Source organism: Pyrus communis, chromosome 2 (assembly GCF_963583255.1).
Source record: "Pyrus communis chromosome 2, drPyrComm1.1, whole genome shotgun sequence".
NCBI lineage: Eukaryota > Viridiplantae > Streptophyta > Magnoliopsida > Rosales > Rosaceae > Pyrus > Pyrus communis.
Genome location: NC_084804.1, coordinates 8,813,802 through 8,836,388, shown reverse-complemented (window position 1 = coordinate 8,836,388; position 22,587 = coordinate 8,813,802). Strand labels below are relative to the sequence as shown.

The window sequence follows — 22,587 nt, the reverse complement described above, 5'->3', positions numbered from 1 at the left end:
TGATCACGTTAACTCCCTTATGGATCCGCCACAACACGATCTCTTTTGCACCAAAATTCGAAAATCATGTGTCAAATAGAGAAAAAAACGAATCGCTAATTCCTTCACACAAAAAGTAGAGCTCACAACATACACGGGGATTCTTTTAAGCTACCCTTAACGCTCTCCTTAACCTCGCCTACTACCAAGTCAAGTCAACCATCCCTTTCCCATCATGGCATTCTCGTGAAATCTCAACCCAATAGGGTGAATCCGGGAACATCAACATTGTCTTCATCCATTTGACTTGGCATGAAAGCAAATAAAAGCAATAAATAATAACAAAATCTTGATTTTAACAAAGACAGAGAAATCAAATCCTTCAGACCCCTTTTGAGTTATGTGCAGTTATTAAATTGCAGGGAGGTTGCCAAAAATAAAAAAAATCCAAAATTTTGAATAGAAAGAGCAACAAAGTGAAGGTTTTAATTTCTTAATTTTTATTTTTCATATTTTGAAACTGTGGTTGGTTTTTGAGCTGCTGTCACAAAGACTCCTCCTTTATCTCTGATTCAGTAACGGTGGGGGGACCTAAAAGATTCAAAGTTTGGAGCTTTCTGGGTACAAAAGCATTGTTCTTGCAATCAAACAGGTACTTGGTGGGTTTAATTTCATATTATTGCTTTGAATTTGACCTAGTTCTTTGCCTTTTTTGGGTTTTTTCTGATCGTAGTTTGGTTTTCTGGGTTTTTTTCTTCGGATTTTGATCTGTGAGGTGCTTCATGTTGTTTATGTATGTATGTATTATACTGGAACTGTGGAGTGAGCTATTAAGGTCATGCTTTATTTGGTTTATGACTGTTAATTGGTGAAGGAATTTTTTTATTAACCCATAAAAGGGGGAAAGTTTCATAAAGTAGTTGGATTTCTTAATTATTTGTTCTGTTTGTAATGGTTTATGATTATTGATAGGTATTTCCGTATGCGGCGATACATAATCAAGCTTAAAACTCAACAATCATATTCTGTTCTTCGTCTTCGTTTTTCGTTAATTGTAGCTTGCAGAAGTAGTTCTTTAGTTTTGGCTTTTCACATTGACTGAAAAAATAAGTCATAATATAGAGAAAATACGGTGCCCGATGATTGGAGATGGTTGTAGCTGAATCCTACACGCATACAAGGTGGGTGTTCTATCGGGTTTGAAGAAGTTAGTTGGCTAAGGTGGTTAGAATTTTAGGCGTGGATGTGTTTAGGCTTGACCTAAAGGATTTAACACTCATTTTCAATAGGGTGGGAAGAAGGACTTCTTATAGGATGATATAAAATGCGGAGACGCAACTTTTCTCATATTTTCATTACTTATTGAAATTAAGCAAAAGAAGATCTATGATATACATATTTTACCAAATGAAGCATTTCTCTTTCAATAATACTGAAGCTTCTGGATTTTTATGGACAATAGAAACCAGGCACTTATTGAAGCTTGTTTTCTGTTTCAGTTTTTCTCCCTGAAAAAATCAGCGTATCGGCATCTCATAGGAGTTGATTCATTGCCTGAGGTTTTGACAGTATTTTGGTGTTGAGGTAGGGAAGAAATTCAAACAATGGTATGACTGAACAATTAAGAACGCAGCACAGTTCCAATACAATTCCATGGAACCTGGGAGGGATGATTACCAACCTGTATCCCAGTCATACATGCCGGACCCTCTGGGCAGCATGCATACTGATATGAGATCTAATGACCTTATACCAGAAGTTAAACCTGCACATAATTACTCCATACAGACCGGAGAGGAGTTTGCTCTTCAATTTATGCTTGATCGGGTGAACCCCAGAATTCCTGTACATCCAAATGCTGTTGGCGATCCAAATTATGTTGAACTGAAAGGAATTTTAGGAATCAGTCATACAGGCTCTGAGTGTGGTTCAGATGCTTCAATGCTTCCTAATGCTGAAAGGGGTCCAAAACAGTTTGAACGAAAGAGCTCAGCTTTACATGATGATAGAAATAACTATGCATCTGTTCAATCAGTACCACGAGCTTTATCAGGCTATGAAAATAGTCATATGCGTGGATATGCCTCTTATGCAGCCTCTGATAGCTCATCAATGAAAATGAAAGTTCTCTGTAGCTTTGGTGGTAAAATCTTACCCCGACCAAGCGATGGGAAGCTCAGGTATGTTGGAGGTGAAACACGCATTATCCGTGTTAGAAAGGACATTTCCTGGCAGGAGCTTATACATAAGGCTTTATCAATTTATAACCAAGTGCATGTAATTAAATATCAGCTTCCTGGAGAGGAACTTGATGCCTTAGTTTCTGTATCTTGTGATGAGGATCTGCAGAATATGATGGAAGAATGGAATGAAGTAGAAGATAAAGAAGGACCGCAAAAGCTTAGGATGTTTTTGTTCTCCATGAGTGATTTGGAGGAAGCTCAGTTTGGTCTGCACAGTGCGGATGGTGATTCTGAGGTTCAGTATGTAGTTGCTGTCAATGGAATGGACCTCGGGTCAAGAAAAAATTCGACTCTACATGGTTTGACGAGCACTTTAGCAAATAATTTAGATGAGCTCAATGGACAACGTATTGAGAAGGAGACTAGTAGGGTTGCAAAAAACTCAGTAGGGGTAGGCACTTTGAATTCAACTGCCAATATTGTTTCATTGAGAACTGTTCAATCTTCTGAGCCAATCCTACCTAACTCTTCAAATGCCTATGAAGCTTATCCTCCTTTTCAGCATACGGACGTGATGCATTATGAACAAAATATGCAGTACCCATTGCACAATGGCCATGCCCTTTCAAGTCACTCCCCGTTTGGAGGAACTGTTTCAGTGTCTCATCATGGGATTTTAAATCCACAAGGAGGTTCAATTGAAGGCCAGCCATCCAGTGGCTCAAGAGAACAGAACTTCGAGATGCCAGTAAAGCAGGTGAAACCCAAATATGATGGTTTACTGCAGCAAGAGATTGACCCTGAAAAACTCCGCCCCTCAGAAGTAGAGGACTCTGTTCCTTTACAGCCATATGATGGAAGTTTGATGAACTATCATGCTGTCAAAGAAACATCAAAAGATGAAAGAAAGTACCAGGAACCTGAAAAGGTTGCTTCGTCAATTGATCCAGGGAACCCAATTCTAGTGCATAAATCTAGTGAAGTTGAGGATAGTTTCACAGCTAGCAATGCATTTGCTCCTGCTTATGCTGACCATTTGTCCAATGGAATTGATTCGGGCTACCACGAGCTACCTGTGCTTCCTAAGAGAGTCTACTACTCAGAAAGAATTCCCAGGGAGCAGGCAGAGTTGCTGAATCGATCAACAAAGTCTGACGATTCTCATGGTCCTCCATTTCCTGTTACTCTTTCACGTTCTGATATCACCCAGCAGGATCCAGTCATGGAAGGAGTTAACAAATTACAGGAACATGGCAACCTTGCTCCTCCGACCGAACAATCTACCCCAACAACATTTATCGATGCTCAAACTGTTGATGATGGACTCGTCCAACTTCAAAAGTACAAAGAATTTGCTGATTCCGTTTCTCAGATGAATGCAAAGCTTTTTCAAGATGTAGATGGTGAAGCAAAGCAGGCATTGCCAAACCATATGGTTGATAAAGTTGCAGAAGCTGGATCTGAGTTTCCAGATGTAAGTCGGCTACCTTCTGTAAAGCAACATGAGGTATCTGCATCTAATCATTCAGAGGTTAATCAGAAAGAGGACACCAGCAAGTATCCAAGGGCTGTTGATACTATGGGACATGCAGAGCTCACTTCTTTGACAGGGAAGTTGTCTAAAGATGCTTCTCAAGAAACAGCTTCAGTTGGTGTTTCTACCCCAGTGCAGGGAGACATCATTATTGATATTGAAGAACGATTTCCCAGAGATTTCCTGTCAGATATATTCTCCAAGGCAATACTTTCTGAAGATTCCCCTGATATTGGTTTGTTGCATAAGGATGGAACTGGTTTGAGCTTAAATATGGAAAATCATGAACCGAGACGCTGGTCATATTTCCAGAAGTTGGCACAAGAAGGGTTAGATAAAAAAGATGTTTCTCTTATGGACCAGGATCTTGGTTTTTCGCCTGTGATTGGAAATGAGGATGGTAGATCTTATCATGCGACACCGTTAACAGCAGATGGAGCTGGTCCTCAGCCTAAATTTGTGGAAGACACGTGCACAGAGTTGCCTGGAATGGCTAAAGCTAATACAACAGCTCTGCACTCTAATTATGGTGATTCCCAAGTGAAGGACACTGGAAGTATGCAATTTGAGGGAATGATGGAAAACATAAGAGCGCAGGAGTTGGAGTATGAGGTAGTCTTTTGATCAGGTCTCATTTTTCTTAACAAATTGCTCCTTTGCTAACAATGTTTCATTTACTTTGATATAGGATGGGAAGTCTGCAAGCAGAAAAGCTGGTTTACCTCCTTTAGATCCTTCTCTGGGAGATTTTGATATCAGTACCTTGCAGGTGTGATGCTTACATGTTCAATAACTTGATACAAATGATTTCTCATAATAACTTGCTTAGGTAAACAAATACCAATTAATTGATTGATTATAGCGAAAGAGATGCAAACAATAAATTTGGCTTCATTCGAGTGTAGCTTGTAGTAGGAAAAGCGTTTTTTTAGTGTATTTAGAGCTTGGCTTTGGATTCGAATCTGGATAATATTTGTGTGTGAGTCCATGCATGTATTGGTGCATGATCACACACACACAAAGAGTCATCCCTAACTTTTAATGTGTAATGTTTTATCCGGGAAATTTTGAAAACTCTGAATGGTCTTTGGTTGTTTTATTGTTGTTAGAGCAGTTAGTTCCCCAGTTACTTGGTTATTTGTTCTTGTATACTTCTAAACAGACTTGCAATTAAATGCAAAGGACCTGTTATTTTTGGCTTTGGTTAACCTACTTTGTCCGATAGTAAAGACTTTATGTTTTACTTCTGTTTGATTCTTTCTTCTTCATGGACATGATAGTTAATAAAGAATGAAGATCTCGAACAGCTGAAGGAACTGGGTTCTGGTACCTTTGGGACTGTATACCATGGAAAATGGAGGGGCAGTGATGTTGCCATTAAGAGGCTAAATAAGAGCTGCTTCACTGGGAGATCATCAGAGCAAGAGAGATTGGTAGTCATTCCTTCCCACCTCTGAATTTTGTAATGAAACTCACATTTATTGAAGCAAGTGGAAGAAATATGATCGCCTATTTTTGTTGCTTCTGTGACACGTTAATATTTTACTGTTCAAGGCCTTAATGATATTTCTTACTCCATTGTCAGACTATAGAGTTCTGGCGGGAAGCTGACATTCTTTCAAAGCTTCACCATCCAAATGTTGTGGCATTTTATGGTGTGGTGCAAGATGGACCAGGGGGAACACTTGCTACTGTTACGGAATACATGGTTGATGGTTCTCTTAGGCATGTCTTACTTCGAAAAGACAGGTAATAGTTCATTGTATACTGTTCTTTATGGTTCTAGTTTGTTTCTTGCTCTCAGATAATCATAGCTATACTTTCATCCGTCTGTTTCAAGTTCACTAATTCTGAATGGAAGCAATTGTTTCTTTTTCACCTTCTTTCTTTGAATCTTCAAATGCAGGTATCTCGATCGACGCAAGCGACTAATAATTGCCATGGATGCAGCTTTTGGAATGGAATATTTACACTCAAAGAATATTGTGCATTTTGACTTGAAGTGTGACAACTTACTTGTGAACCTGAAAGATCCTGCACGGCCAATTTGCAAGGTAATTATTATGAAATTACTGTACTGATTTAGGAAAATGATTATTTTTCTCTCTTTGCAACTTACATTGAATATTCTACTAATACGTATGGCTTCCTAGGTCGGTGATTTTGGGCTTTCAAAAATTAAGCGGAATACCCTGGTTTCTGGTGGCGTACGGGGAACATTACCATGGATGGCCCCAGAGTTGCTGAATGGTAGCAGCACGAAGGTCTCCGAAAAGGTGAGATTTATTTTAAAATTTTATTTATTTTATATCTTTTACAATGGAGATGGAAGTAGAGAGATAACAACTGATAAAGTGTGTACCAATTAATCGCAGTTAGACATAGGGAAGTCTAACACGATTGAAGTTTCATAATGGATCTCTTTCTGTTTAAAAACTAAAGAAGACTAAAATTGTCCGATTAGTGAAGTTATTCTTATGATTTCGTTTTGTTTCTTGTTGTTGAATACCTTTTTCTTTTCACGGGGTCTGAATAATGTCGGATGACCTGGTACACTTGCGTACTTCGTTCCTTCCCATGTCTGACTCTTGGTTAAATGTCGTAGGTTGATGTTTTCTCCTTTGGCATTGTCTTGTGGGAGATTCTTACTGGCGAGGAGCCATATGCCAACATGCACTATGGAGCAATCATAGGTAATTGTTTTACTCTGTTCCTTTCGTTGAGCTTGTGCTGGCATGTCAATGTAGTTACACTGCTTAAGACTGATGTTTGCCTCCGGATTTAATTTTTTTCGAATTTTACTTTGAATACCTTCAGGAGGTATTGTAAATAACACGTTGAGACCCACCATTCCAAGTCATTGTGATCCCGAATGGAAAACGCTTATGGAGCAGTGTTGGGCCCCTAATCCTGCAGCCAGGCCATCTTTCACAGAAATCACCAGATGCTTACGAGTAATGACTACAGCGGCTAGCCAACCTAAAGCACAGGGTCACAAAGCTCCTAAATGATAATTTGAACACTCGAATTGTGTCGTTTTTGCACGATTTAGACGCGATATCTTATTCGTTCAATCTTAACACATAAGATAGTGTGTATGATATCCTGATCGGAGCATAGATCCGTGGTTTCCACTATTTCGGGAATGGAACTGGCTCCGAGCAGTTTCTTTTGTTTTACTGTATTCCCACGAAATTCACGAATTTGTAGCGGATTGTTTGAGCTTTTTGAAAGAGAATGCACAGTTTGGTTTTTGCTGTTCATGCATCCATGCATTTATTTTCTACCAATTTGGCTATAAAACGCAGCCAGGTAAGGTAACATCAGTAAGAAAATGTTTAGGAATCAAAATCTAGCATCGTGTTCCTGATCACTAGTTATTACTTTCGAATATGAAATGAAACGACTATGCCAATGGCTTAACTGAATCGACCAGCTACAACCACGATGATATGACAGCGGAGGTGAAGTAGGAATCTAGGAGGAAGACACGCCGTGCGCTTGCCATGCCGATGCCAGCATTATCGGCCTGCCTTTCCACCCGAGGAGGAGACAACCCTTCTCACTAGCCAAAGTGTAGCCATCACAGCCATAAACAGATAGCATCATCCTTGCTTGACTTGTACACTTCAACCCCATCACTTGAAACCCGGCTCGCCCTAATTGCCTTCTCCACTGGTCTGCCCTCTCATGCCTCTCAATTCTATTTAATCCCTCAAAAGCAACAATGTTTCTGATTTCGTCCGCGAAGTGCTGCCTCTCGATCTTCATCCTCTGAGGGCTGTTTCGCGGGAGGCTAGCCTCGAGTGAGTCGAAAATTGCTGAGTAAAAGTGAAGAGACTCGAGGAATCTCCCGAGGAAAAATGGCCCGTTGTGATTTGCATCTTGTTCTACCAATGTAAGCACAGATGGACCTAATTTCTTCAGAGCTTGAAGAATTGCCTTCAGAGAGCCTCTACTCTCTTTGACATACTTATGCAAGTGCATGATGCTATTGACAAATAATGCTTCCCCTTCTCTCAAGTCTAGGTTCTCTCTAGTTAGGAGTGATGGTTTCACCGGCTCCGATATCAAATTAAATTCTGTTGGTATCCCTAGCGAGCTAGCCTCCTCCGCCAGAGCTCTCATGCCAGCTTCAAGCTCAAACAGATTGTGATCTTCAACAAGTCCCGTGATTCGCAGCTTCTTAGGCGGGCCTTCGGGTCTCGATGCTAGGGTTCTGATCAAAGAAGGCCACTGAAGAGTGTGCTCCATTCCCAAATCAATGATGTGCAAGTCTTCCTTCCCTTGCGCTGCTTGGCATATAGCTTCATTGGCAACCATGAAACCGAAAGCGATGTAAGGAGTTGTTTGGTTAAGGAGTTGAAAAGCTTCCAACTTGTCGTCCCTAGAGGTCACTGAAACATCCATCATATCGTTGTTGAATGTGCCATTTATGTTGACATTTTGAAGAAGCGAAAGCCTTGATTTCAATCCCATTGCAAAGCAGTATGAAACTCTTTGCAAGGAGTCGCCCCAAGGGCTCACAGATGCCCAAATTTGGGCGAGCAATGAGTCAGCAAGCTTGGTGTCCCTGCAGCCAACAGCCTCGGCGCAAGCGAGCAACATGTGCACCAAGTTAAGCCCTTGGTCCACACCATGGCTCGCCTCCTCATCCCCAGGCATCATCTCAGTTTTTGCAACCCGAAAATCTTCCGCCAAGCCACTCATATCCACATGATCATCTTCTTCCTCCATCATCATCAGAACATCTCCATACAGATCATCCGCCATTGAAAATGTCTCAATCCCATCTTGATCATAGTACTCAATACTACTACTACTTTGTTGTTTCTCCATGGACTGAATGTCATGATCATCAATGCAATGATCCATGTTGATGAAGCTATCGACGAAGTCGTCAACCTCTGAAGGAGGCAAGCATGGAGTGCTAGTGGTGTGAGAGGATGAAGAAAACTCAATCTCATTTAGCATTTCATCCCACTCTCCACCTCCACCTCCACCTCCTCCTTGTTCTTGCTCAACTCGCGCCGGACAAAACCTCCGAATGGCGAGATCATGGTTGAGGTTCTCTTGCAAGGGGAAGGAGAGCCAAGCATTGAAATCTTCCATTGCTAGGTTTTGGAGGAGTTTGCAGGGAGAGAATAGCAAGAGGAGGATAAATGCTTTTAGGAACTTAGGTGGTTCTGGTTCCCCTACTCACATAGTGTACAATGTTTGGTTCCTTTATTAACTATGCTGATTTAGAATATTCCCTTTGTTTTGAGGCGATGGGCAATCATCTCTAATACAAAATAATTGAACTATTCCAGGGAGATTAATGCTTAGTTTTTAATTCAATTTTGAAGGTTAATATTTTTATTCTTAACATATATAGAAGGTGAAAAATAATTAACTTTTGTAAGTAGAGGGAGGTTTTTGTTTCATTAGCAAGTTTATTAGCAACTAGTTCTTGAAAGGGGGATAAGCTTGGACATTTAAGACACTAATGAAAACTGAGCGCTAGTCATGCGTGTGGGCGATGTCTGATTGTAAATCACTTTAGAAACCGCGTTTAATCAGCGATTAGAAATCACTCACGCACGCATGAGCGATTGACCTTAGCATAACTCTAATAAATTTCAGCGTCCCAGGTAAAACAAACAAGCATTATGCTTAGTGGTTATGCATCATATTTGGATTCCCCCACCCTTCCTCGGAGGGAACATGATAAGGTGGGAAACAGCAAGTTTTTCTTGTTCTTAGATGTAGAAAGGTTTGGAGGAATGAATGAATTGTGGCAAAATTTGCATACAAGTAGCCGGACGGCCTTAAAAGACAAACGGATTGGGACTTTTGAGTCGGTAACATCAACAAATAGTGCGGGGCCCACAAGTGTTTATTGGGTGTCATTTGTTGTTTGTCACTAGTCCCTCTGGCCTCGGTCGGCAAAACAAGCAATGAGACACAGGAGGGGTGGCCTCACAGCTCACACAGAGTCTCTGTTTTGCTTGCAATTTCAACCGGTTTGGTTTTGGAGTAATTTGGCAATGTCAACCCTAATTAAGCAGCTCATATTGTATTGTCGGTTGCTTTATTGACAAGGACTTGTTGAAGTAAGAGTTTTTATATAATGTATTTGTCATCTGTGTTGAGAAAATTAATTTTACATCGAGAAAAGAATGAATTTTATGCGCTTATAAAGAACTGAGCTGTTCTTTATTATGCCAATTGGTTTTAAGGTAAAACTTAAACTTTCTTTTGTATCAAAGCAAGTCATCTTACATGTAAAGTTCAACGGCTTCACATGCTTCACGTCATCCAATTTGTGTTGTTCACGTGTTATGATTGAAAATTCATACGTGAAAATAAAGAAGAAAAAGAGGGAACTTCGGAGTAGAAGAAAATGGATAACTTGGAAGGGGATCGGGACCATCCTGATATTATGTGGATTCAGAGAACTTATATGATACGAGTATACGAAATGTTATCGTAGCGATGTACATGTGTTATACAAGTCACTCTTGTTTGCCCACTTTACCTAAGCATGTGGACTTTTATGAAGAAGTGAGAGCTTTCATTTAGGTAGCTTTTGCAGTTGTCGGCTTATGGATCAATTGGCCCTCCCAAACTCACCTCTCGCCCTCCCTCAACCATGCCGGCCACAACCCTAACTAGATATCGACGTAAAGCTTGAGAGATTTCGTACAGTTGATCCAAAATTTTAAAATAAGATAAAAAATAACATCCCTTGAACGCCATTGCGTGATCGGCCACACAATGGCGAAGTAGGGCTGGTGTTCATAGACCAAATGATGCATTGTCCGTCCCCCATCATTTTCCTCAACTACTCTAAGCTAAGTATAGAGTGTAGCCATAAATTGCTTCAAATCATGTATTTTTAAGCTTGTGACGCCCAATATAGAACCTACTTTTGTCACTGCAGCTGCATTCGACCCTTTTATAGGATGAGAGTACACAAGTAGGTTCGATAGTTTCTATTAACACGTGATCTGACAGTTATACACCGAATTTCTCTATGTTCACATTGTCTAGTGTCAATCGGTAATAAATGATGGACCATGTAAGTAGTCACATGACCTCATGAAATTGCTCCACGGCCTCTCCTGCATGCTTACCTGGAAAAAAAATGTTATTACCGAAACACCCCTTACCCGATATAAACCATCTAAGCAGTCATTTTTCTCATACGTCACAGTCGCATACGCGACCATTCCTGTCCACTGTAGCTCCAGTGAACACTCGAAACGTGGCAGTTCTGAAAAAAAGTCCTCGATAGTCAGAACTTAGTGTTCGAAACGTGTCAACATATCCATGCTTCCTCCCATAACTCTCTCTCTCCCATAACGCTCTCTCTCTCTCTGTAAAACATTTCAAACTTCCTCTGTCCCTCCCTTTTAGTCCTCTCACTCTCGCTCACTAGATTTTTCTCTCTCTCTCATAGGGTTTCTGCCAAGAAGAAGATTCAGCTAAGCTTTACTGGGTAATTTTTAATTTTACTTTTTTCTTTGGGTGTTCTGAGGAAATTGTCTGCTGGCTTGTTATTTTGTTTGCATCCTCTGTTTGGGTGCTGGGAAAGTTTAGGCAAGAAAAATGGAAAATTTTCCATCTTTATGTGTTTGTGTTGTTCTGGATCGTGTTGTAATTAGTGGGTTCACTTAATTAAGCACCCAGTGGGAAAAAAGGACTAGAGTTTAAGTTTTTTTAGCAACCAAATAGTGCATTAGGAGCTTGAATGTGGATAATATGAAATTAAAACTTCCCTAATCCTCTCTTAACTGTTTGTTTATACAATTTTAACTTGTAATAGTAATGTATTGTTTAAGCTTTACTTGTTAGAAACTTGAAGGCGTGCAGTTAGCAAGTGTCTGTTTATTTTGCATGACTGATTTTTAGATTCTTATGTGATTGATTTTGTTTTAGTATTCTTGTTTTCTTCAAGGGTTTGTGTATATATTGTTTGTGATTATGTAAATATAAGCATGTATGTGTCATAAATTATCATAGAATTATTTGGCAAGAATGATTTCCTGCAGAAACGAGACGCGTTGTTTGGTGAAGGAACTGTAGAATCAACAGAGCGGATTCGATAAGAAGTGAGAAATGAAAAAATTTTAGGCTTCAAATTACTAGCTTTTGCCCAGGCAGGGTAGTAAGCATGTTATTTAAGTGGATAGATGAATGGAAACAGAACTCACGTTTAGTTATTGGAGAGGCGTAAACGGAGATTATTGAATGTCTGAGTTTCCCTTCATCAAATCGAAAAGTCCCCCCACCCCAACAAAAAGGATTTGGAGGTTATTGAAACAATTTGGTTTTGGTGAAAAGAAGAGTTCTTTTGACATTTTCTATTTTCCGATGCTTTTTTTGTTCTTGTCTCGCAAGGGTCCTATGTTTTCTTATGTCCTTTTATTCATTTTGTTATTTTTATCCAGCATTATGATTAGGGACTAGCAAGGACAAGAAGGACACTTTCCCGTAGTTAACCATGGATCACTCGGAACAAACACTACAGCAACAGCAGCAGCCTGTGGATGGTGCCGTAGCAAGTTCTGGCCAAATGGCATCATATGCTCCTTCGTCCTGTCAAACTTCTCCCATAGTGGCTTCTGGAACTCTTGCTGTAGCCGTCACTTCCCCATCGCAGGCCCCCACCACTTTCCCTGATCCGTCACATCAGCTTGTCTACCAGAAAATAGAGCACTTTCACCACCACCAACAGGTGCAGCTTCAAGAGTTCTGGTCCGACCAAATGCAAGACATTGAGAAAGCATCCGACTTCAAGAATCACAGCCTTCCACTTGCTAGAATTAAGAAAATAATGAAAGCTGATGAGGATGTTCGAATGATATCTGCCGAGGCTCCAGTTGTGTTTGCAAAGGCATGTGAAATATTCATATTGGAGCTGACTTTGCGCTCGTGGATTCAGACAGAGGAGAACAAAAGGAGGACATTACAAAAGAATGATATCGCAGCTGCTATTTCAAGGACTGACGTCTTTGATTTTTTGGTTGATATTATCCCAAGAGATGAGTTGAAGGAAGAGGGGCTCGGAGTGACCAAGGCTACCCTCCCGGTGGTGGGTTCCCCAGCAGATGTTCCGTACTATTATGTTCCACCGCAGCATCCAGTGGGAGCTTCTGGGATGATCATGGGGAAGCCAGTTGATCAACCAGCACTGTATGCTGCTCAACAGCCTAGACCACCTGTGGCCTTCATGCCGTGGGTTCAGTCTCAACCTCAACAGCCGCAGCAACAGCAACAAGAAGCGCAACAGCAGCAGGCAGACACTTAATGATTCTGGGCAAGCTACTGTCAAATCTGTTCCCGGGCATAGCATCTTATCGTTAGAGATGAGTTTTAGGTTGGATTAGTTGCCGAATATGACACTACACCATAGTGGATTGTGCAGTGAACTAACGTTAGGTTGTATTGTCTATGTGCTTGTATTGCTACTGATGTGATGTTTGACGTTGTCGTGTAATCTCGGCCTGTTCCTTTTTGCTTTTTTTTAGGGCTTGTTCTCATTCTTCTTTGGCGCCTACGGTAGAGATTGGAGTTACTTGTTTCTTATCTGGCCTAGTTTGTTTCAAAAGAGATCAAGAGAGCTTTAGAAGTTTGAAAATCGACTCACTTTTAAAGCAGCTCCAGCGTATCAAATGTCCTCTAGGACAACTTCCTATTGAATCCCCTTTGGTGAACAGTAACTATCTCTAATGAACAGTAATTACTTTTTGCATCTTCATCCCTAACTAAATAACCATGGCAATAGGTAATAAAATATTAGTATTTTTTATTTTATAAAATAATACAAAATAATTTTATTTGTAATTTCGGATAAGATTTTTAATCGTTTTCGTTGCGTCACGTGTCATTATTCGAATAGACAATTTTTTGTGATAGATTTCGATAAGATTTTTATCCAATGTCGTCGTGCCACGTGTCGTTACTTTTTCAAAATCGTTGAGGATAGATTTCCAATAAGATTTTTAACCAATCACGTCGCGTCACGTGTTACAATTTGTTTACAATCTTTGAGGATAAATTTTGATCAAATTTTTAACGAATGATGACATGTCACATGACATTATTTACTACCTAATCCTTTCTTTTTCCTCCATATAACCACCATCCATCCTAAGAAATCACACACCAAAATCAAAATCTCTATCATAGTTTCTGTTTCCTTCTTACATTGTCTTCTTCAAGGATGTTGTGGGAAATCGATGAGTAAGAGAAAGAATTGTTTAAGCAATGGGAAGAAATGTTCAATCTCTAGGTGGGCAAAAATAAGATGGAAGAGGAAGAAGATGAGGAGCGTAGAAGGAGACATGACAAAGCAAGAAGCCAAAGAGTCTCACGTTCCCGTCGAGTCATCCAAGCTGTGGCTCAAATCTCCAGGCCCGACAGTTCCGCAAACATTGATAGAAGCAGGCAATGACGAGGTACAGATCTCTTGGACGATTATTTTGTCTGTAACAATGCATTCCCTGATACATACTTTAGACGTTATTTTAGAATGGAACGACATTTGTTCAACAAAATCATGATTGCTGTTTGCAACCATGATTATTACTTTGTGCAAAAGAATGATGTTTTTGGTGTTATGGGTCTCCTTCCTGATCTGGAATCTAACGGCTAATATTGTGCCACGTCATCTAGCTGTTTGGGGGAGATTTGAAAATTATTTGACCGTTGGAATTCCAACAGTCCATTAAAATTATCCGTTGAAATCCAACGGACGAGAAGATGCCACGTGCCCCCATGAAACGGTAACATTTTTTAAATTAGACCGCGGGCCCCACGGACTAAAAAGTTGTCGGTGACGCGCCTCCACGCTCACTTGTGCTACACGCGCCTGATTAAATTTTTTAAGAACGTGGCTGACGTCAACCTTACATCATCCTGCCTCAGGCGCTCGACCCTGCGATTCAAGCCCGCCCTCCCACTTGGGCCCCCCTCAGCCCAATCGCCCAAATGGGCTGGAGCAAGGAGCTTCCCGGTCTATCGGGCTAGAGCATACGCTAGAGCTGCTCTTAAGTGCTTTTGATTGTTACTTGCTTTTAGCTGCTGAGAGTTTCCTGTCTAATATTTGCCAACATATGTGAATTGACCAGAAATCAAATATGCCCAGCTTAGGAAAGTCAACTGTATCCTCATCCATCTACTTATTCGACAACCTTGTAGTCAATTCGAGAGATTCTTACATACAATACGAATATTGCCTACTATAAGAATACGGGAGTATCTCCACAGTGGCACAAGTCTGCCTCATTTGATTAGGTGGTTCCACTACAGATTCCAACGTAGCTACTTGGTTGGTTCCTACCAAGCAGGCATGACTGTATAAATCCATATTTTAACTCGGTCACTTTACAAAATCATGGAAAACAGAGCAGGAGATTTTGTGATGCAAAATAGATCAACCAACGTGATCACGAACTTGGTGTGTAAATGTGAAGGTAAACGAGTTTCATATTGTTGAAAGAAGAAACATTGCTTATGTGAGGTTGGACTCCTCTCCATATTCACTAGGCTGTAGCCCAGGTAGCTTTTACATTTAATTTTAATTGATTTTCGAATGTAGCCTATCAAATATTTAGTCATTAATCCAAATTCTCTAGGTTTAACTATATAAAATTATATAATACAGGTTACAAACCATCTCTTTTTCTTACAACATTTTTCTTATCGTTTTTTGTACATGTACAAGTTTGGATTTGTTTAATTACAAAAAATTTTGGCTCACCTTGTGAATTTTTTTAAACGAGCTGATACTATTAAAAATACAGTATCAAGTTTCTTTATTTATAAAGATTTAAAATTTTAAGTTAGCCCACCCGATAAAAAATTCCTAGCTCTGCTATTGTCCATACTGCCATTTTTTTTTTAACATACGATATGTACACTAGGCGATGAGTGCACTAAGCCTTACAATAGATTTGCCACAATAATATGGTTCAACTTCGTCTTTAACGAGAATAAAACCTAAAACCTCTCACAATGAATACGACTAAACCGTAACTGGCCCTCATATTACCAATTTGTTTTATAATATAGTGAAACTTCAACTTTCTTCATACTATTAGAGTCAAATTGGTCGAGAGTAAAAGCTATCCTTATCTGATTTTTTATCCTCAAATCTTAATCATTGTCTCATAAACTCAGAAAAAACTCCAAAAATAAAAAATCCGCATCAATGAAAACTTGCAAGTAAACAACGCACACCATGATCAATAAAATTAAAATTCTTATATTCAATCCATTGCCAGTGTTCCCCTTTTTACTTTCACAAAATTAACCCTAACCCTAAAGTCCCCCAACTAAAAAAACTGTAACTTTCTTAAAAATCAATATAATTTAATTTTCAGTTCATAGACTCCTTCAAAAGCCCAAGCATACTCATCGCGAAGCTTCTGTTCTTGCTCGGGCGTGTAAGTATTCTCGACGCCGAACAACTTCCTCACGTACTCCACGCTCTTGTTCTTGATCCGATCGGCGACGCACTGGTGCAGCACCCCCAGCATTTGATGGCCAGGGTCAGCTGCATCAAGCTATCGGTGCTCTCGTCCTTGACGAAATCATCGTTGAACTTCCTCGGCACCTTCTTCAACGCCTCCTCGTGCTCCGCCTTCCGATTCAGATCCAGGCTTTTGGTGCAGAAACCGCGCTGTGGACGTTCGGGACCGGCATCACCACGTCGCGCGCCACGCTCTCATCTTGGAAGAAAGTCTTGACGGTCTGGAACTGCATCGCAACGTTCTCGTCGATCTCGAAAACCTCGTCGTCGGAGGTCCTTTCTCACCTTCGCTCCGTCGTCGACGGATCCTCTTCTTCCGTGGGGCGGGTGCTGGTACAGGGGCTTCGATCTTCTCTTCCTCGGTCGACATGTCGTTTTCCGATGGCAATGCTGGGGTTTGGAAAAAAAAATCTGTGGAATTGGGAGAGATACCGGGATTATAAAGGGAGTGGTTGGGATTTTCCGAAAGGAATTAGGATTGGCATTTAATTCATTCCTAACAAGGATCGAGTGCTATTAGATAAAAAATTAGGGAGAATTTGGAGTGGCGTTAATCGTGTTTACCGTAATTAATCGTGCTAATCACACGATTGGGATGGGAACATGGGAATGGGAATCCAAGAAGGATTTGTAGTTCCCGCGGAAGAAAAAAGTAGAGATTCTATGTATGTTTATTTAGGTTTTAACTCAGAAATTTTTTTTTATTATTATAATTTAATTTTATGAACATTTTAATCTAAAAATATTCAGATTCCGACAAATATTGAAAAATTAATAACTGACATCATAAAACTCGTGAAACACTATGAAACACATAAAAGAAGTTTTTTTTTAAAGGAAATGTTATTGGCATTCCAAAAATCTCATTCTACACTTCTCACGAGTGTATTTTTCTTTCCTAATATAGAAAGTTTGGAGTGTAGAATGAGATTTTTGGAGTACTAATAACAATTCCCTTTTTTAATTACTTTAGCAGTTGGATTTAAATTTGGATCATTAGATATTTTTTTTACCATTGAATTTCATCAAATTAGATCTTAACCGTTGGATTCAATGAATTTATAAATATAAAACTAAAAAAAATACACATATATGGTGGGGCAGCCCCACTAACTCTGGGGCCCAGAAATGAGTTTTGAGTTTTAACTCCTATTTATCTCAAGGATTGGAGCAAGTTGGAATAAGTTTAAAATCTAAAATTTAAATTTTACTCCAAGAGTCGGAGTAGATCTTAAGGGAGTAGGGTGAATCTTTCACAATGCCAAATTATCCTCTGCTTTTTTACTTTTCTTTTTTTTCTAGATTAGACGTTTTTTTAAAAAAAAATTAAATGTTAGATTAGCTACTGAAAGAGGTTTGAACTCATGATGTCGTGTCAACATATTTCTACTATGTTAAAGGGCCACTTCCAAAAAAAATATTCACAAGAATAAACAACCATAGGGGTGGTTATTAAGTTCATTATTTTTCAAAATATATTTTCACAACATAAAAAGTTTGAAATTAATTAACAAAAGAAACAAAGCTTAAAAACGGACATTCTATGCCTATACGTACTAGAAAAATGATACAATTGAAGTTTTCGGTTAACCCTTCTCTTCTTACTCCTTTTCTCGAGTAACCCTTTCTCTTCCAGCATCTGTATTTTTTGTTTCTTCCATTCTTGTTCTTTCTCTTTAAACCCATCATCCAGCATCTTCATCTTTGCAACACGCCTCGAAAGCTGAAGGAAGTCTAAAATAAATAAGATCGTGCTTTGTCTTCGTTTACAACACCGGCAATAGGATAGTCTCGTCGAGTATGAAATGAATAGTAGCAACCAACGGTGTGAAAGCGTCCGTTAACTAACAGGTATAGGTGGGTGTAATATGTTATCGCCTTGAAAACCTGCACGTTCAAGGTATAATGCATAAGCAAACATTTCCGAAACCGAAAATGGACGTTGAAGACTAGTTTTTCGACAAGTTTTACTTAGACCATAGCTGGTGTATGTATTTAAATCATTTCTTCCAACTGAAAAATGCAGTACCTGGGTAATATCAGCAAGTGCCTTCTTCTCCTTGCATTCAAATTCCTCCATTTGCTTCCCTACAACTTCTTCTATTTTCCTGACGAGGTTTACCTCTTTCTGCAAAAACCAATCTCCCTTCTTAACAAAAAAAAAAAACATCAGACAGAAATACATCTTCCTCCCGCTTCTCAATAGTTGGAATTTTTACCTTTGAGTTGGGTGTGACCGGAACGACGCCGCTTGGCTGCTAATTTTTAGCGCCAAAATTAAAATAAGTTAAAATAATGAAAACTAATAATTTAATAGCATTCATCTTGGCACCTAAATTTCTTGATCAAATCTCCATTTTTATAATTTAAATGTAGATTCTGTATTGCTTGTCAATAAAAGCAAGGAAAACAAATTGGTTGGAAGGATAAAAAGGAGCTAACTTTATTTTGTATTTTTGTCAATGAAAAAGGAGTTACTTCTACAATTGACTTTTGAAATTTTCAGCGAAAGAGACCTAATCTTTCAAAAAATTTCACATAACATGTGAAGTATTAAATTTAACAGTTTAAACTATTTTATGCCTCATTATACGGGCCTCTATTAATTATATATGTGGTGTGCGCAACGATTACTTTTAGAAGGCAATCAAACCATATATTAGTCTGCTTTTAATTTTTGGCTGACACAAATTCTACAACTTAAGTAATCAAACCCTAAAGATTTAGAATAAACGGGTTCAAATCGAAATTAGACACAGCCTAATTATCTTTTGTAAGTGAGTTTTATAATTTTTTTTGAAAGAGATACTTTTTTTGTTTTCAATGGCATATTTCTATTAGATAAATAATTTATTTTTTAATATGTGTCAAACATTTAATTAGCTAGAAGATGCTACTAAGATTATAAATTGGTTACGAGAGAATCTTTTCTGGCGCATGTGGTTAGAAACTTAAACATAATAGTTGTTTAAATTGTTAATATTTTATAAATTTAGGCAGTAATGTGAAAATTTTAAATAAATAATGTGGTTATGAAAGTGGCAAAATTTGTAATTGGCTCAATAAAATATAACAATTTTTATTTTGCACCACAAACTTTGCACATTGATCAGCATATATCAGGCAAATCTGTAGGAAAACAAGAGCTCCAGAGAAGCGAGAGAGAGATGGAGTCGCCGTTCAAGGCTGATGCGGTCAAAGGGAAGGTGGCTCTTATAACCGGAGGCGGGTCAGGAATCGGGTTCGAAATATCGACCCAATTCGGCAAGCATGGAGCATCCATTGCCATCATGGGCCGCCGGAAGCAAGTGCTGGACTCTGCCGTCTCCGAGCTTGGCTCTCTTGGAATTCAGGTACCTTCTCTTTTTTCAAGCTCTTTTCTTTTCTGAAGTCTGTTTGGTTGCTAGGAAAATTGAGGGAAATGGAATTTGATATGATTATGTTTGTTTTCGTTTTGATAAGTGAACTATTTTGGCGGTTGGGTGATGAGAAAAGTTAGGAAAGATATTGAATTTCTGACTATGCACTATCTTATGCTTTAACTCCCTAGCTGGGGCTTTGCTTTTTTAATGTTGGCGTCTCTGTTTTACTGAATTGTGGGCTTGTTTGGTTGCTGAGAAAATGAGGGAAATGAAATGGAATTTCTTTTCCAGAAAAGCATAATAATTGTGGTTCTTCTTGGTTGATTGAAAAAGCGGGAGCATTTCGGAATTTCATTGCGGATTTTCATTTATACTTTGTATGCGCATCTGGGTTTACTTTACCGGTCACTATCTCAACTAAAATGGGGTTATCGGGCGCCATTAAATTACGAGTGTTGAATTATGAATGAGTCGGTGGCCTTATTTTCATTGGATTGTTGACTTGCCGTATACTTTGGAGTTGAAAGGGTGTGTGCTTGTTTTAGTTACAAGTAATATAGTGTGAATTGAAAGGTCAGCAATTTAACGAAAAGCAGAACCTGTGTTCACTTTGGGCAAAAAAAGGAATGGTGATTCTGTTGGTAGAGCAATTTAGGGCTGCATAATTGCATTATGATCTTAAATATGAGATGAAAGGTTGAAAGTCAGCAACACAAGGAGTAGGTTCTAGAGTTTACTTGGCGGTCTTGAGATCGTTGTGGTTGTGGTTTCATTCGCTGGCATTAAATGGCTCAAAGTCCAATTCTTGGAGTAGTGATTTAGTATTAGTCCATAAGTTCATTTCGTATCGGATTTCATTAATTTACTATGGTTGCACCAACTTGTTCAGCAGTGTTGAATTCCAATATCCAGTAAGCCTCCTGAGGCATGTCTTGGCGGCTTTCAGGCATTTGTCTATATGACACTGATTTACTTGTGGCTTGCAAACGTAATATGTGATTTGGAAGGGTATTCGTTGGTCATATAGGTCAAGATTTATTTATTTCGTGTTTTTCTTTTGTTTCAGGCTGTTGGTTTTGTGGGGGATGTTCGTAAACAGGAAGATGCAAAACGAGTGGTGGAATCAACTTTCCAGCATTTTGGTAGGCTTGACATACTTGTGAATGCTGCAGCTGGCAATTTTCTTGCATCAGCAGAGGACCTGTCCCCTAATGGATTTCGAACAGGTTGAATGTTGTAACAATTCTTATCATATGTTTGCACATATGAATTTGTTCTAACACATGGTTATTGTTATTATTTTGTTTATTTTGGTATCAAATGAAATTCTTCTTATAAATGAGTGGCTCAAACTTTTTTAGCCAATTATTGAGCACTAGTTTTGGTGAAAATGTAAGTGCGAGGTTTGCTCTAGCTTGGGATCTTAACGTTTTAAGTTTAACATGAAACTTTTGTAAATTTCGAAGATTTTAGGTTAACAGAAAAGGATAAATAGAGACATGCTTGAAATCAGAAGAAGGCAAGAATGGGTGCATTCATAAACTTATTTCCCATTTTACGTTCTTAGGACTTAACCCAGCAATCTCAGCCTTTGAACTCAATTGAAATTGGAGACAAGTAATAACAAACATATGAGATACGTTGTTAGGCCAATAGTTGACTTTCTAAGGTGAATTCAAAGTTGCAGTACATATTGAGGTCTTTCACTAGATTATCATTGTGCTTTACGTATTTATCGGTGCTTTGAGATTTTGGCCAAAAGACCATTGATTTCATCTGTTTCTTGCAGTTATGGATATTGATGCTGTTGGCACATTTACAATGTGCTACGAAGCACTCAAGTATCTTAAAAAAGGAGGTCCCGGAAGGGGCTCATCTGGTGGTGGAACAATATTGAACATCAGTGCTACTTTACATTATACAGCTGCTTGGTATCAAGTCCATGTATCAGCCGCCAAGGTTTGTTTGATAGGTTTTCAGTTATCATGTCTTCTTTTAGTGATCAACGTAGTTTAAAATGTTCCCGTTTCAACAGGCAGCTGTCGATGCCACTATGAGAAACTTGGCACTGGAGTGGGGAACTGACTACGACATTAGGGTCAATGGAATAGCACCGGGTCCCATTGGTGATACGCCTGGCATGAGTAAACTTGCACCAACAGAGATAAATAGCAAAGCTAGAGATTACATGCCTTTGTATAAACTAGGGGACAAATGGGATATTGCTATGGCCGCTCTCTACCTTACTTCAGATGCAGGTTGGATAGCCTTCTCTTGTGCCATTGAACATCATCATTTTTGTATAGCAACATGTGATTAACAATTGCATAACTGTAAACTTTCGTGCCCAAACCAGTTAAGAAACAGTATGAAATACTGTCGATTATCAAAGTGCAAGAGTCCATCCTTGTTCCATATGTATCTGGTTTCAGGACTATTTATGGGCATTGTCTTCTGATGCTTCAGCTTTTCAGTGTCATCCAGTCCTATTATCTTTTGAGTAGAATAAAGCGTTCATTCTTAACCTTTAGTCAGTGAAATACTAGAAAATGAAACCAACAAAACATTGAATTGGTCATGATGCTCATGTCTACGGGTTTTGCTAGCCTTTCTCTTTTTACGTCATTCATTTCCCCTATCTATCATTGGGAACTTATTTATCGATTTATTTTCTGAAAGGATTGGAAACTTATTTATCATTGTAAATTTTGCAGGTAAATTCATCAATGGAACTGTCATTGTAGTTGATGGGGGACTTTGGCTGAGCCGGCCTCGCCATCTGCCAAAAGAAGCAGTGAAACAACTTTCCCGATCAGTAGAAAAGAGATCTAGAGATGCACCAGTCGGGGTTCCGAGCAGCAAGTTGTAAGGCATAGCCGCATAGGATAACTACATGGCTATTTTTACGGTTATTACCTTCAACGCTCTTGCAACTTAATTCGCTACATATAAGTATTCCAATAAAGGAAATTATTCCCATGAATTGTTAATAATTTTCATGTTCTTGGA

General features: G+C 39.1%; 4 protein-coding genes across 6 annotated transcripts; 3 read left to right on the top strand and 1 right to left on the bottom strand.

Moving 5' to 3' along the window:
- Positions 1-338: 338 nt before the first annotated feature.
- On the top strand, positions 339-6,951 carry LOC137725425 (uncharacterized). Of its 2 annotated transcripts, XM_068464096.1 has the most exons (10): positions 342-461; positions 556-631; positions 1,479-4,308; positions 4,385-4,465; positions 4,977-5,129; positions 5,282-5,445; positions 5,603-5,750; positions 5,850-5,972; positions 6,302-6,389; positions 6,514-6,951. In XM_068464096.1, the coding sequence occupies exons 3-10, from the start codon at positions 1,633-1,635 to the stop codon at positions 6,705-6,707; spliced, it is 3,627 nt and encodes a 1,208-aa protein (XP_068320197.1). In that variant the 5' UTR covers positions 342-461; positions 556-631; positions 1,479-1,632; the 3' UTR covers positions 6,708-6,951. The 2 variants fall into 2 exon arrangements, with proteins under 2 accessions (XP_068320196.1, XP_068320197.1); XM_068464095.1 differs by having other exon boundaries at positions 339-631.
- Positions 6,952-7,082: 131 nt separating this feature from the next.
- Positions 7,083-8,860, bottom strand: LOC137725427 (GRAS family protein RAD1-like). Its single transcript, XM_068464097.1, has one exon. It carries the CDS (start codon positions 8,806-8,808, stop codon positions 7,174-7,176), a length of 1,635 nt encoding a protein of 544 aa, XP_068320198.1. The 5' UTR covers positions 8,809-8,860; the 3' UTR covers positions 7,083-7,173.
- A 2,185-nt stretch (positions 8,861-11,045) lies between these two features.
- LOC137726597 (nuclear transcription factor Y subunit C-2-like) lies at positions 11,046-13,358 on the top strand. 2 transcript variants are annotated; one of them, XM_068465533.1, is made up of 4 exons: positions 11,046-11,179; positions 11,733-11,840; positions 11,888-11,993; positions 12,132-13,358. In XM_068465533.1, exon 4 carries the CDS (start codon positions 12,185-12,187, stop codon positions 12,989-12,991), a length of 807 nt encoding a protein of 268 aa, XP_068321634.1. In that variant the 5' UTR covers positions 11,046-11,179; positions 11,733-11,840; positions 11,888-11,993; positions 12,132-12,184; the 3' UTR covers positions 12,992-13,358. The 2 variants fall into 2 exon arrangements, with proteins under 2 accessions (XP_068321634.1, XP_068321635.1); XM_068465534.1 differs by lacking the exons at positions 11,733-11,840; positions 11,888-11,993 and having other exon boundaries at positions 11,052-11,179.
- Positions 13,359-19,310: 5,952 nt separating this feature from the next.
- On the top strand, positions 19,311-22,561 carry LOC137725288 (peroxisomal 2,4-dienoyl-CoA reductase [(3E)-enoyl-CoA-producing]-like). The gene is made up of 5 exons (XM_068463926.1): positions 19,311-19,569; positions 20,645-20,804; positions 21,368-21,537; positions 21,614-21,836; positions 22,293-22,561. Exons 1-5 carry the CDS (start codon positions 19,384-19,386, stop codon positions 22,445-22,447), a joined length of 894 nt encoding a protein of 297 aa, XP_068320027.1. The 5' UTR covers positions 19,311-19,383; the 3' UTR covers positions 22,448-22,561.
- Positions 22,562-22,587: the final 26 nt, after the last annotated feature.